General features: G+C 40.1%; 1 protein-coding gene across 10 annotated transcripts in view; it reads left to right on the top strand.

Annotated features, from left to right (window-relative positions):
- KLF12 (Kruppel like factor 12) overlaps nucleotides 1-15,372 on the top strand; it is a 361,876-nt gene that overhangs the window by 159,390 nt on the left and 187,114 nt on the right. For all 10 annotated transcript variants that reach the window (XM_043504595.1, XM_038371243.2, XM_043504589.1 and 7 more), the window contains one exon: nucleotides 4,711-4,800. In XM_043504595.1, the coding sequence (XP_043360530.1) occupies nucleotides 4,711-4,800 (90 nt within the window). The remainder of the gene's footprint in view (nucleotides 1-4,710; nucleotides 4,801-15,372) is intronic.

The raw sequence follows: 15,372 nt of genomic DNA, 5'->3' as shown, positions 1-15,372 counted from the left end.
CATCTCCAGTGCTTCTAGTTCCTAAACCAGATGGGGAGATGCATTTTTTTGTGGACTACCATAAGCTAAATGCTGTAACTCACCCAAACAACTATCCACTACCAAGCACAGATGAACTGTTGGAGAAACTGGAATGGGCCCAGTTCATCTCTACCTTGGACTTAACCAAGGGATACTGGCAGGTACCACTAGATGAATCTTCCAAGGAAAGGTCAGCCTTCACCACACGTCGGGCTGTATGAGTTTAATGTGCTCCTTTTCAGGCGGCGGAATGCATCTGCCACCTTCCAAAAACTTGTAGATGGCCTCCTAGCGGGACTGGGAGACTATGCAGTGGCCTACCTTGATATGATGTGACCATATTTTCGGATTCCTGGACAGAACACCTGGAACATCTACAAAAAGTCTTCGAGTGCATAAGGGAGGCAGGACTAACTGTTAAGGCTAAGAAGTGTCAAATAGGCCTAAACAGAGTGACTTACCTTGGACACCTGGTGGGTCAGGGAACTATCAACTCTCTATAGGCCAAAGTAGATGCTATCCAAAAGTGGCCTGTCCCAAAGTCAAAGAAACAGGTCCAATCCTTCTTAGGCTTGGCCGGATATTACAGGTGATTTGTACCGCAATACAGCCAAATCGCCGCCCCACTGACAGACCTAACCAAAAAGAAACAGCCAAATGCGGTTCAGTGGACTGAAGAGTGTCAGAAGGCCTTTAACCAGCTTAAAGCGACACTTAGGTCTGACCCTGTGCTAAGGGCCCCAGACTTTGACAAACCGTTCCTAGTAACCACAGATGCATCCGAGCATGGTGTGGGAGCAGTCTTAATGCAGGAAGGACCAAACCAAGAGTTCCATCGTGTCGTGTTTCTCAGCAAGAAGCTGTCTGAGAAGGAAAGCCACTGGTTAATCAGTGAAAAGGAATGTTATGCCATTGTCTAGGCTCTGGCAAAGCTATGCCCATACGTTTGGGGACGGCGTTTCCACCTGCAAACCAACCATGTTGCGCTACAGTGGCTTCATACCGGCAAGGAAAATAACAAAAAACCTATTCGGTGGAGTTTAGCTCTCCAAGATTTTGATTTCTACATCCAACACTTCTCAGGAGCTTCTAACAAAGTGGCTGATGCACTCTCCCATGAAAGTTTCCCAGAATCAACTGGTTAAAATCATCCTTGAGATGTGGAAAATATTGTTAGTCTTTATACAGTTAGTAGTATATGTAGAGGTGCATGTGTCTTATTAACTCTGTTTTCTCCTAGAGCTCCAGGAAGAAATCACAGCCAGTGTTTCACCCTATCTGTGATTTTGGGGGCATCATAAATATAAATGGAAGGGTAACCACCTTTCTGTATACAGCCTAGAGAGGGGAGGAACAAAGGGTTTGTCTGTCTGTCTGTGATGCTTTTGCAGGGAACAGATCAGGAATGCAGCCTTACAACTCCTGTTAAGTTAGTAAGTAATCTAGCTAGAAATGTGTTAGATTTCCTTTTGTTTAATGGTTGGTAAAATAAGCTGTGCTGGATGGAATGTATATTCCTGTTTTTGTGTCTTTTTGTAACTTAAGGTTTTGCCTAGAGGGATTCTCTGTGTTTTGAATCTGATTACCCTGTAAGGTATTTACCATCCTGTTTTTACAGAGGTGATTCTTTTACCTTTTCTTTAATTAAAATTCTTCTTTTAAGAACCTGATTGATTTTTCATTATTCTTAAGATCCAGGGATTTGGGTCTGTGTTCACCTGTACCAATTGGTGAGGATTCTTATCAAGCCTTCCCCAGGAAAGGGGGTGTAGGGCTTGGGGGGATATTTTGGGGGAAGACGTCTCCAAGTGGGCTCTTTCCCTGTTCTTTTTTTTAAAAAGCTTGGTGGTGGTAGCATAGGGTTTAAGGACAAGGCAAAGTTTGTACATTGGGGAAGTTTTTAACCTAAACTGGTAAGAATAAGCTTAGGGGGTCTTTCATGCAGGTCCCCACATCTGTACCCTAGAGTTTAGAGTGGGGAAGGGGCACTGACAGGTGCATTTTGCAGCATTTTATGTATAATCAATTTCAGTGTCCCCCCCACCCTTTTCCTGCAAGCTGCTACACACAGAGCCCCACTTAAGACAGTATGGCCATAAATAGGCTAATTAGTCTGCCCCTGGGGAGTACCTTGAGAACTGAGATGTTAGTTTTCCTGTTTTCAGGCTTGTACACATTACCATTTATGTTGGTATAGCTTATGTCATTGAGGGGTATGAATAAGCCACCCCCCGAGCGATGACGATGTAAGTTATACCAACCCTAGCGCCAGTGTGGACAGCGCTATGTCAGAGAGGGAGCTTCGCATAATGACGTAGCTGCCACCTTTCGCGGAGGTGGTTTTATTATGCTGGCAGGAGAGCTATCCCGTCAGCACAGAGCACTTCACCAGATAGTCTGAGTTTTCCTCTTTTACTGTGAGGTATTTATGCAGCAATGGGGTAGAAATGTTTTTAAGATCCGACTACTAGTATTTTCATGAAAACTGAGACTCTTGGGCAGGTGTAGTACTTAAAATACTTTAAAAGATATTTTTCTGCTTTTTATTTTTTGCTTTTTTTTAATTGACCAAATTTCATGCTCATAGTGATCCCTTAAGATCAGTTTCCTAGTCAGATCCATTTCCCAAAAAACTTCACAAAGGTAATCATGTGATTAAAGTTGCTGTGCCTTTCTGGAGTTGTCGACACCCCTTCCTCCCCCCCCCCCCCCCCGAGGGACACTCTACTTGGGTTAGCATCAATATTCACACCTTTCAATTTGTAAAATGAAAAGAAATTGTATGAAGAAATATGGTAGTGAACGCATGCTTTCAAAATAAATAAATGCACTGGAGAGTATTATACTGATGTACTGCCCGCGGAATACATATAAGGGAGACTTCCCATTAGCTTGTCGTTACTGAGGAGGAAGACTAGTGGTTACAGTAGGGGCTTGTATTCATGACTTAAGGATTCTGTTCCGGGGTCTGTCCCTTATTTGTTGTGTTACCTTGAGAAGTCACTTTTCACCTATGTGTGCCTTCGTTGTCCACTTTGTAAAATAGTTGTAGCAATATTATGTTTCCATAGCTAAGATGGATTGTACCTAACCCTAGGTGATATAGAAGAGGATGGAGGAATTGCCTTCATCCACCCCGTTGTATTCATTGGTACAGCTTTTTTTACCCACTGCTTTTTTTACTCACAGGCCAGTGTAGTGCCTATTTGTAAAAGTAGTTGAGATTCCCATTTGAAAAGTGCAGAGTATTACTTGTGAAGCTTTGTCCCTGAATATGATCTGTGAGCTTTCACTTAACGTTGCTGCCCTGTCACTCCAAAGAACACTATTCTTTTATTTTGTTACATTAAAAATAGCTTAGCATGAAAACAAGGCATTTGGGAATACAGTTACTCAGTTATTTGTGGACTCCCCTCTCCCCCCATCAGATCGAGGGCTTGTCTACACATGAAGTTATTCTGAAATAGCTATTCAGAAATTGCTCTTCCTGAATAACTCCATATGTGGACACAAGGCTGCCAGTTCTAACCCTAAAGTTTTCAATATTAGCAAAGAGCAAGTGTGTGTGTGTGTGTGTGTGTGTGTGTGTATTTTTATATATATAGTAGTAGTAGTAGTAATTATTTGAGTTGCCATAGTGCCTAGGACAGGGATTTCCAAACTTGGTTCATGGCTTGTTCAGGGTAAACCCCTGGAGGGCTGCGAGACGCTCTGTTTACCTGAGTGTCTGCAGGTACGGCCACTCACAGCTCTCATTGGCCGGGAACGGCGAACTGCAGCCACTGGGAGCTGAGAGCAGCCTTACTTGCGGATACGCAGGTAAATAAAGCATCTCGCGGCCTGCCAGGGGCTTACCCTGAACAAGCCACAAACCAAGTTTGGGAACCCCTGGCCTAGGAGAACTAGTTAATGACCAGGGTCCCATTATGCTTGGTGCTGTATAAACACAGAACAAAGAGAGGATCCTTGGAATGTATAAGACAAGAGACAACAGATGGGTACAGGCAGATGGATGGGGAGTACAAGCAAACAATGAGACAGTATTGGTCAGTATGATAGGCAGTAGTCTCAGCCCAACAGCCTTACTATTGGGCATCATCACAAAAGAGAGTTTTGTGGAGGGTTTGTGGGCATCATCACAAAAGAGAGTTTTGAGGAGGGTTTTGAAGCTGGATAATGAGTTAGTTTTGTGGATATTTATGGGGCGTTCCTCAAGCATGTGAGACAGCATGGGAGAAAGCACAAAGGTGCTTGTTTGAAAATGTAACAAGTGGGTGATGGAGGCTGGCATAGTGGTGGATTGTAGGTGACCATTGATAGTTTAGCAGTGAATGAGAGACGATACATACATATCTACCTGCTTCAAATGAAGAAATCAAAAAATTATTACCTGCTGTATCACAGAGATTTAGTTTCTGTACATATAGGTAATTGATAGGATAGTTGACAGTATTTTAAATATAATTAACAAGTTGATGGTAACTATGTACCAAATAACATTAATTCCCAAACTTTTGTGAGTGTTCATGTTAGGGATTTAGCAAATTGATAGTCCAACATTCTCGTTTTAATGAATTTATAGCAAAAACCAGCTAACTGGTACTGCATCAGCAGCATTGTAGGTGAACTGAGCCAAACATTTTTTTCATTTCAGTTGACCTTTGATTCTCTTTTTATCCCCTTCCTTAGGACATCAGCGCCTTTGAGAACAGAATGTTAATGCTTGATGGGATGCCGGCAGTCAGAGTCAAAACAGAACTGTTGGAATCTGAACAAGGGGTAAGTAGGGGTTTTCAGACAAATCCCCTCTTTCCTCTTCAGTGTCTTGGTAATCATTTCCAGACTTTCCAGTGGACAGCTTCTCCCCTGCATGGTGTGCTCTTCTCTCTGTTGTCTTCCTGAGGCTAGTTCTCTGGGAAACGCATCTGTCAACTGCCAAACTCATCCACTGGGAGTGGAGAGCAATCTGTACTCTAAGAAGATATATTGAAAGTTTCTGGAACTATGTGGATCCTTATTTGGGTTTAGCTTGGCAAAAGTTTTGAAAGTGCTGTCAAAAAATAATAAATAAAAATTGTGTGGTGAGTACAATAGGCCACATTCTGCTCTCTGTTATTATAAACATCATGTTGTACCTTGTAGTGTATTTTGGGGACCTTGCTATGTAGCAGCTGTCCCATCACTCCTTCCTCTCCCCCCGGCAAACTCCATGCTTTTCATGCAAAACTGCTTCCTTGTTCTGGTGGAACCCAGTTGCTTTGAGAGATTGTGATCATGGAGGAGGAGGCGATCTCTTAGGTAGTTAAATCTGACCGCATGGAAGACTTTTAATATTGGGACACAGACTTGGAACTGGATTTTGTATTCAGTGGAGAGCAAGTGCTGAATGCTAGGATGTTAGAATCACAGCAGCCGATGTTTCTAAGCAGAAGGGCTACTGCATTTTGTACTAGTTGGAGCTTTTTTAGGGTGTGTTGCTACATTCTTGGATATGAGTTGCAAGAGTTAAGCCTGGAAATCAGGAATGTGTGGATGACCATGGAGACACTGATGATGGTGATAGGATACTGTCTTATTATGGCAGTCCCTATATGGGTATCCAGTAGCATTGAGGAGTGCAAAAGGATTCAAATATTGCAGAAAAACGTAACCTTCTGCAGACAGATGCCCTCATTAGGCAGCAGACATAATAGAAGGGGTAATTTCATTGATTTAGAGATGACTGTTAGCTGCTAGGACTTCAGCCTATGTTTTTACAGCTCCTCTCCCAATGGCTTCATTTAGATTTTGAACAATATGGGGGGAGAGGATTGAGCCTTATGGGGCCCACTTTGAAGGATTTGGAAGTGGAAGAACAGTTGCCTAAAATGTCCTCCCAGCTTCATTCTGAGAGGAAAGACCCCATTTAGGGGAATTCTGATTCATCCGTGCAACTTCTTAAAGGTGATACAGGAGCACCCTCAGCACATATAAAGAGATGGCATAATGCAATAAAGTATGGAGGGTGAGAAGGCAACCAAACTAGGCTCTTTTTATAAACCATAGTGCTGAAAAGACTGATCCTTTAGTGGTAATCTTTCTAATATCTTCTGGGGGGTTGGCATGAAACCCAGGTATACCATGAACCTTTCTTAATACTGACTAGAAAGCAAATATAGTAAAATGTGTTTTAATAGAGAAAAGCGAATAGTTATGCTAGATTCTGCATGCCCCCTTAATAAAAAAGGTTCCATACTTTACTAAACTGTGACCTGATACCAGGAGACCTACTTGGGGTCTTAGAAACTAGAAGGAAATTAACAATTTATTTGATTTCCTAATTTCCTTGTTTCTTTTATAAATAAAGTTTCATGGACTTCTGTATGTTCAGAAAATGACATCATTGCTCTTTTTCCAGTGATTGAGGCTTTGGACAAAGACCACAATTTAGTTTGGAAGTTTATGTGCTTCACTGCTAATTGGGGCAGGAATGTAGTGTCTAGTCAGAAGAATAAAGCACCTTTATGAATCTTTAAGGGGCAATCAATAAGTAGGCCATGAAAGTGATGATTTAGGCTGAATGGTAGGAAAAACATACTGAGTGGAATCTGTTACACAGTGAAATAGTTTTAATTAATTAATTTCTGTTGAGATAGTTTCCAGAGGCCCCAGTCAGGATCAGGGCTCCATTGTGTTAGATGCTGTAGAAACACATAGAAAGACATGGTCTCTACCCCAAAGAGTTTATCATCTAAGTCACCTAAAAGAATGGTGGAAACTCCATCACTCAGTTTGTTGAAAACTAGATTAGACTAGACACGCCGTTGAAAACTGTACCAATAAAAAACAATCCTGCATTGCTGGTGAGCAGAAATAATAAATGGAAGTGCATTAATATAATTAACTGAAATTAAAACTGGTGGGAAAAAAGGTGGTACTTGTATGAACTATGGATGAATAGAAGTTGAAGGAATGGGAGGATTTGAAGAAGGCAGAGCTGGGGGGAGAAAGAGGGCTTTAAATTTAAAGTGCAACAGAGTCACTAGAGTTTTCCAATCTGCTTTGGGTTTTGAAGGTTAGGTTCCAGACTTAGTCAGAAGATTGTTTTGGTTTTTTTTAAACAACAACAAGATTTGTGAATTACTGCATGAATTAGATAATGGTGTCTGGCTACTGGTTAGCATAAAAGGCTGTAATCCTATTTGTTGAAGATATAGACTTGCACAACACAAATCTGAAAATTTGTCCCCCAGTATACCAGCTGCAATGATAATACAGATTACCTGAGCACATAAGACTGTCAAAATTAGCATGGAAAATTCTGGTGATGTATTAATTTCTGTGCCTTCTGATAGTTGTGTGTTGGAAAATGTATCATATTTGAGTCAGTTAAGATGCACCCAATTTTAGTTGCCACTCCTATCTTGACTTCAATTCCACTTTTGGAAGTAGGTTTTTGTGGGGTCTTGTCTTCGTTGCAGTGTTAACTCGAGTTGTTTACATGTGAATTAATTCCTCTTGAGTTACCATATTTCGCATGAGTGGTCACTCTGCAAAACAATACTCAAGCTGCACAGAGTAATTGTGTTAGCCTCACAGAGTTGCGTATCCCCATTGTATTACTAGCTCTAGCAACACTTGAAGTCAACCTACCCCAGCCCTCCCCAACAGGCCAGCTTGTTTGAGTTTAAAGCACTATTTATCTTGAGTTAAATATGTGGATGGGAATTATGTTAAGGACAACACTTGAGTGATATCTTGAGCTAACACTGCAATGAAGACAAGACCTAGGAGATGGAGATTACTAGACAAATATGGAATAGAGGAGTTGCAAGGGGAATGGATTTTCTATTTGCTTTGAAAAATGTTAAGCAATTGCACTCTGAAAAGCTTTACTGATTTAGTGTAAATTTATAATTTTTGGAAAGCATCAGCATTAGCAAGAGTGGATACTTATTTTTCCAGTGAAATGCTATCCTTAATTTTGCATGGGAGATTTAGTGCAGACTATTGTCTCAGGTCTCAAGAAGACAGCGCTGTTTTAATGACTTTATCATAAGTGAAGAAAAGGCATTACATAAAAGCTACTGCATTGCCCTTTAACAAAGATTCATTATTACCTCTCCTACTGTGGAACAAGAGCTAGCATTACTAATAACTTGGTAGAATTAACTTAGAAATCTGAATTTGCTTATCATTTAATATTCTCTGGTGTCCTACTGTTTGAGATCTTTTGATCTTCAGTAAAATCTTTGTCTGGCAGTACCCAGCTTCAGAGAGAAACATATAAGAAGCAACTCAGCTTCTTTACAGGAGAAAATGAGGCATTTCAGCAGGAAAAATGTTCACGTTCATGCTGTACCAGGAAATAGTTTAAAAAAACCCAAACCCTGCACTAAAGAGACATGTAAAAGTTAGATACCTTTCAGTGACAGAGAATTGCCAATGAATTCATTAACAGAAGTAATGTTAAACAATGGACTAAAATGTAATGTGCTAAGTGGCTTGAATATGAAGTATAAAAGCCCTATACGAATTGCGGTTTGTAAGGCTCAGATCCTGAAAACATTTAAGAACATGCATAACTATATTCATATAAGTTAAGTTATACATTTGCATAAGTGTTTGCAGGCCCTAGTTTTGCTAAAAGGATTTTATTTTTTTTGCATTTGTAGATGCAAAATTGGAATAAATGCATCGCAAATTAGATGATGCTTGAAAGCTATGTAACATTATCTAATTGATCTGAATCACTTTGGTAATATGTATTACATGTACCCATGTGGCAGCTGTTTTATATGGGTATATTTGAAAACCCAAAGCAAAATATTGGGGGCAATATATATTATTTGTCCTTTCTTACTGGAGTAGGTGTAAAGGAGGGCCATATAGTGTTTTTCAGAGAGACAGAATAAAGTGCTCTCAATTTTCATCAACTTTCAAATTTTTTAATCTCCTCCATTCTCACCACTTCACTCTCTTTTGTCAAATCTCTCCTCAAAGATCATTTCTGTCATTCTCAATTCACCCCATAGTTTCTGCTTCATCCATTTCCATTCCCATTGCTGACAGTGACTGAATGTTGAAAAGAATGACTACAATGACAAAACCTACTAAAAGGCTAATATTGCTCTCCCAAGTCTATTTCTCCTCTTTCCATATGATCTCATCTTATGTGTCTAAAATATCATGCACATCTCTGATGCTATATACATAATAACAAATGTCACAGTTCTACCACAGCCAGGATAATTGCAACAGTTGCCTCACTGAAGTGCTTTATAGTTCTGGAGGCACGGCCTTTGTGATGACAATAATGCTTTAAATAAAACAGCCCCTTTTCAATTCATAGCTCTTCAAAATGTGTTTTGAATCATAGTTCGGGATAGTATTGATAGCAATGACTGCTGTTAGGTTACTTTGGGAATCACACAGCCTGCAGTCTAGCCTTCTAATATGATTTAGAGATTCCAAGGCCAGAAGGGACCACCGTTATCATCTAGTCTAGTGGTTCTCAAACTAGGGCCGCCGCTTGTTCAGGGAAAGCCCCTGGTTTGTTTACCTGCCGCATCCGCAGTTTCCCACTGGCTGTGGTTCGCCGCTCCAGGCCAATGGGGGCTGCGGGAAGCGGCGCGGGCCGAGGGATGTGCTGGCCGCCCTTCTTGCAGCCCCCATTGGCCTGGAGTGGTAAACTGTGGCCAGTGGGAGCCGCGATCGGCTGAACCTGTGGAAGTGACAGGTACACAAACTGGCCCAGCCCGCCAGGGGCTTTCCCTGAACAAGCGGCAGCCCTAGTTTGAGAACCACTGATCTAGCCTGTCCTTCTGTATACCACAGGCTATAGAACTTCTTCTCAAAAATTCCTAGAGCAGATCTTTTAGGAAAACATCAAATCTTGATTTAAAAATGGTCAGTGATGGAAAATCCACCATGACCTGTGCCCTTGTTAAGAAAGAAAGAAAGAAAGAAAGAAAGAAAGAAGAGGAATCCATCTGTTCATAACCCTCCCCACCCCCACCAGCCTGGTATTCCATCTTATTTCCAAAATTTTAAAGTTGATAGCAGCAGCAGCTCTTTATTCCAATAGTGGAGTAGCATGTGGGGTCTTTTCCTTTGCTGCATATCTGATTTTTGGGAACAAAAACATATAAGCTGTGTACGTAAGTTAATATTGAAAGTGAGGGAAAATAGACTGAAATATTAATTATTGCAAATAGCGACCTGGTAGGTTCAAAGTGACTGAATACTGTGATATCCTGTTTGACTTTCCAATCAAATTTCCTTTAATTGATTATATATTAAAGCTTTTTTAATACCATGTAACTGATTTTAGTGTAGTGTTCGTGTGTTCTCTATGTTGGTAATAGAAAAAATAATTACTGCTACTTTTTATTTATAATTTGTCACTCTTTCCTCCAGCCAGATAGCGAATGGTGTTCCTTTTTTATTCTTGAAATGATATGGCGGGTTTAGCATGGTGATATGGCTACTTCACAAATAGGGACCCATCAACATATTGGCATTGTGTGTATCCTCCCATCCACAGAAAATTGCATCTGTTTACTTTCTGTCATTTTCCTTCTGCTGTACTTCCAGGAATACCATTAAAATACTGACAAATTTATTAGAGCATAAGCTTTTGTGAGCTACAGCTCACTTCATCGGATGCATCACGAAAGCTTATGCTCTAATAAATTTGTTAGTCTCTAAGGTGCCACAAGTACTCCTTTTCTTTTTGCGAATACAGACTAACACGGCTGCTACTCTGAAACCTGTCATTAAAATACTGGAAATATTATTGTGTATTATTAAAATACTGATACTATTATGATTCATTATTCATTTATACAGAACCGTACATTTACGTGGTCCTTCATAAACAGAGCAAATCCTGCTCTAAGGGCCATTCATAGAATATCAGGGCTGGAAGAGACCTCAGAAGATCATCTCATCCAACTCCCTGTTCAAAGCAGGATCAATCCCCAATTTTTGCCCCAGATCCCTAAATGGCCCCCTCAAGAATTGAACTCACAACCCTGGGTTTAGCAGGCCAAAGATCAAACCACTGAGCTATCCCTCCGCCCATTTAAGGTCCTGATCCTGAACATCCTTACTGTTGAGCATTTTTCTGATTCTAGTGGGAATCAGTCAGACTGTGGACCTGATCCAGGACAGCAGTCATATTAAGGGTTTGCAGGTTCAGGTCCTAATATAGTCTATAAAAGTGATGTATTCAAGACTAATATAAAAGTGATGGCCTAAAAAGGCTGGATATGTCCCCGCCTATGGCCAGATTCTATTAGTCTTGAAGCCAATGGGATTTTACATTAATTTCTCTGGGATCAGATGCAGACCCCTAATATTTAAACATGCCCAGCCTTTTTACAACTTTTAATTATAAGATGTTTGCTTTCCTAATTGTAGAATGGGTCTGTTTGAGCTGTCTATAATTACAATAATATCAATGACTGTACAATCACTTTGTCAAGTTAGCCAAGTTTACAGGTAAAAAAAAAAAAAAGCAGGTGGGATATTGTATACTGTAAGATGCATCATGCAATCCAGAATTTCAGCTAACAGAAGGACCTAGGATCCTCTGAAATGTAATTTATTGACTGTTATCTGCTATTGCTCACCTTTCCAAGGTAGCTGAATCAGCAGTTGTGAAGCATTGCAGAGAACTTGATCTCCATTGCTGTGATTGAGTTTGGTTCTGTTTTTATCTGGCTAAAAGTATGCCTAGCTGCCATTGTGATGGGATTCTTCCAAATACCTGCAATATTATTTATTTATTTGTTTATTTATTTATTATGTGCACTAGGCATATATGGCACAGTGTGAAACGCACAAAAAGGCAAGGTCCAATCCCCAAGCAGCTTGCAGTCTAACTTGCAGACTAGTATGACAGGTAAAAATGACCAGTACAAATGTAAGAAAGCAAAATGGCATCAATGGAGAGGGGTTCAATGGAGGAAGAGTTGGCATAAGTAATGGGCTTTATAGATAGATTTGAAGGAGAAGGGGGATAGTGTTTGATACAGGGAGCGGGGGCTGTTCCATGCATTCAGGATGCCATTATACAGCTGTTCAGTTGATTTCCAGTTAGTGTCACAATATTGTCATAAAATGACTGTGACATTCTCATCTACTAGAACTAATTTTGACTTTCTGGGCAGAAAAAAATCCAAACTAAAACATTTCCTCCTAAAATAAATGTCAGTGCAGTCCCTCATGGAAGTTTCAGTTCAAGTGACTTGAATCTCAGTTCTCCTCTGTAAGCCTGGGTCCCTGACCAGACTACATGTTGCATGATGCACCACAGTCTCCCCTCTTGCTGAGCTGCCAAATTGCATCCTGGGAGATGTAGTGTCGCTGGGGAGCACAGGCCAGAGAAGAGAATGGGTTCATAAGGCATGTAAACTACAACTCCCATAGGGCACTGTGGCAGCATTTCGGAATCACAGTTTTTTGCTGAAAACTTCTGGGTTTTTGAGTGTCTGGTTTTTGTAGGAAATGTAAAAATTTTCTGTGGAAAGCAGACACCTCCCAAAAATTATTTAATTTGAAGACTTTTCTGTCAAAACAGTTCAAATGGAAAATTTTTGATCAGCCCTGACATCTACCTATTTCTGAACTTTGATATCTGTATGATATGAGGTTATATAATATGATAATGAATGTAATACATTCAGTAAGCCATTTGAACTTACTATCTAGCAATATAATCTGTTACAGTTCCACCTTCAGTTTAAACACAGGCATGATATAATATAATGCAGTTCCCAAATTTTGATGCCAATAATTTCTTTACATATTGGAATGAAAAATTGGGTACCCATCCTCATTATAAAAAGAAAAGGAGGACTTGTGGCACCTTAGAGACTAACAAATTTATTTAAGCATAAGCTTTCGTGAGCTACAGCCCACTTCATCGGATGCATTCCATCCGCTGTAGCTCACAAAAGCTTATGCTCAAATAAATTTGTTAGTCTCTAAGGTGCCAAAAGTCCTCCTTTTCTTTTTGCAGATATAGACTAACATGGCTGCTACTCTGAAATCATCCTTGTTGTGTGTATTGTGCTACAGTTGACATCCCAACTTTAGGTCAGTGTACAGCAAGGTGAATTAAAATAAAATTTATTCAAACTGAGTGCAGCTCTTATAGAATAAGTATTTGTATGCCCAAAACAGCATTAACTGGTCCAGTATAGTGGTCAACAATCAAGTACACCTGATTCGGGTGGAACTGATCTCTCATGCTTTGTTGAGGTCTCTCTATCAAGTTGATAGGAGGCAGTGTGAGGAAGCTTGAGGCTTGCACAGCTACTGCTCATGCTGTATGTGTTCTGTGGATAAACTGAAAGCTTCACTTTTCATGGCTGCTGTTCTGTCCCATTTCTTGAGCACTAACTTTATGTTAAATAACAATAGATTGTGTATAAGTAGGCTGGGGGGGGAGTGGCTGAGGAAAAGTTGATTAATACTTAAGGAAATTGGGGATACAAGCAGAGCCAGGAAAAGGGGAAACTGTGGGAAGCAGATTAGATGCACAGTTAAGTGAAATTGTCAGTTTTACATGCTTCAGGGTAGTCACTGCATTACGAATCAGATAGAAGGTCTGTATTTTGAGCAGGAAAACATGGCAGTGCAGTTAGAACATTGAATAGTGAATCAAAACACTGTGGTTCTTTTCCTGTGCTTGCCACTGACTTGCTGTGTGAATGTGGTCACAAACAAACGAACTCTTTTGTTTCTGTGTCTGTTTACCTTTTGTAAACTGGAGGTATTATACATACCCGCTTTTGTAAAGCATTTTGAGATCTTCAGATGAAAAGTGCTCTACAAATACACATTGTTTTATTATATACAGTGCAGCTTAACAGAAATAAAACAAACGTTAAGTAATACAATATAGTAATGTATAGCACTATAGTGTGTCTCAGCAGTGTGATATAAACTCCACCATCTTGCAGTAGTGCTAAAATTATTTTAATCTTGTTTCTTTATTATGGGAAAGGGATCGTTTTTATTTTTCTCTTGTTTATTGCTGTTCTTTAATTCTCTTTTCTCTGTCTGAGGTGGTTTTATAAATAGTATTTTAATGAATATTTTACTTTCTATCCTGCTGGGAAGTACTGAAAGTACTCTCTCTCTCTCTCTCTCTATGCGTGTGTATATATATGTGTGTATATGTGTTAGCATTATAGGCATTTTTCCTTCTCTCTGTCTCTGTGCTTTGGTAAATTATTTTAAGGATTCTGCTTTACTGGATTTTTTCCTTTATTTCATGCTGTGAGAATGAGTATTTAATGAACTATTATTTAAAGATGTCTGCTTTCACATTCATTCTTCTGTACATCTTGTTGTTTGGCTGAGATTTCATAGACACTAGAGAAGTAAAAAGACCTTAGACTATCCCCCACCCCCATTAGCACATCATTCTCTAGAGTAGATTCAAGTCCATCTATAACAAACCTTGCCTTTTTTGAACACGAGTTTGTTAATTTCCCACTTCCTCTAGTGTTCACCAACTTCATCATTATAGAAAGCGTTTTACTCTTACATGAATCCAAACCCCCCATCTCTACACCACTTAAGTTCACTGGCTGGTCTCCAACATCAATCTCCTAATTTCTCTGTTCACGATAAACATCAGAACTAAGACTGACTACATTGACCTCAGCTTCAGTCTTTATACTTGATTTTATCTATTGAATATAAATGGAACTCTTGTCATTGTTCTAGACTGCAATAACTGGGAATTCCCTATCATTCTTCCAAATTTGTCCTTTCTCCCAAAACATAAAGAAAAGGAGTACTTGTGGCACCTTAGAGACTAACAAATTTATTAGAGCATAAGCTTTCGTGAGCTACAGCTCACTTCATCGGATGCATTTGGTGGAAAAAACAGAGGAGAGATTTATATACACACACACAGAGAACATGAAACAATGGGTTTATCATACACACTGTAAGGAGAGTGATCACTTAAGATAAGCCATCACCCCCAACTAAAACCTCTCCAACGCATCATCAAGGATCTACAACCTATCCTGAAGGACGAGCCATCGCTCTCTCAGATCTTGGGAGACAGACCAGTCCTTGCTTACAGACAGCCCCCCAATCTGAAGCAAATACTCACCAGCAACCACACACCACACAACAGAACCACTAACCCAGGAACCTATCCTTGCAACAAAGCCCGTTGCCAACTCTGTCCACATATCTATTCAGGGGATACCATCATAGGGCCTAATCACATCAGCCACACTATCAGAGGCTCGTTCACCTGCGCATCTACCAATGTGATATATGCCATCATGTGCCAGCAATGCCCCTCTGCCATGTACATTGGCCAAACTGGACAGTCTC

The sequence above is a fragment of the Dermochelys coriacea genome, chromosome 1 (assembly GCF_009764565.3).
Source record: "Dermochelys coriacea isolate rDerCor1 chromosome 1, rDerCor1.pri.v4, whole genome shotgun sequence".
Classification (NCBI taxonomy): Eukaryota; Metazoa; Chordata; order Testudines; family Dermochelyidae; genus Dermochelys; species Dermochelys coriacea.
Note: the sequence above shows the minus strand (reverse complement) of the source record. Positions and strands in the feature narration are given on the sequence as shown.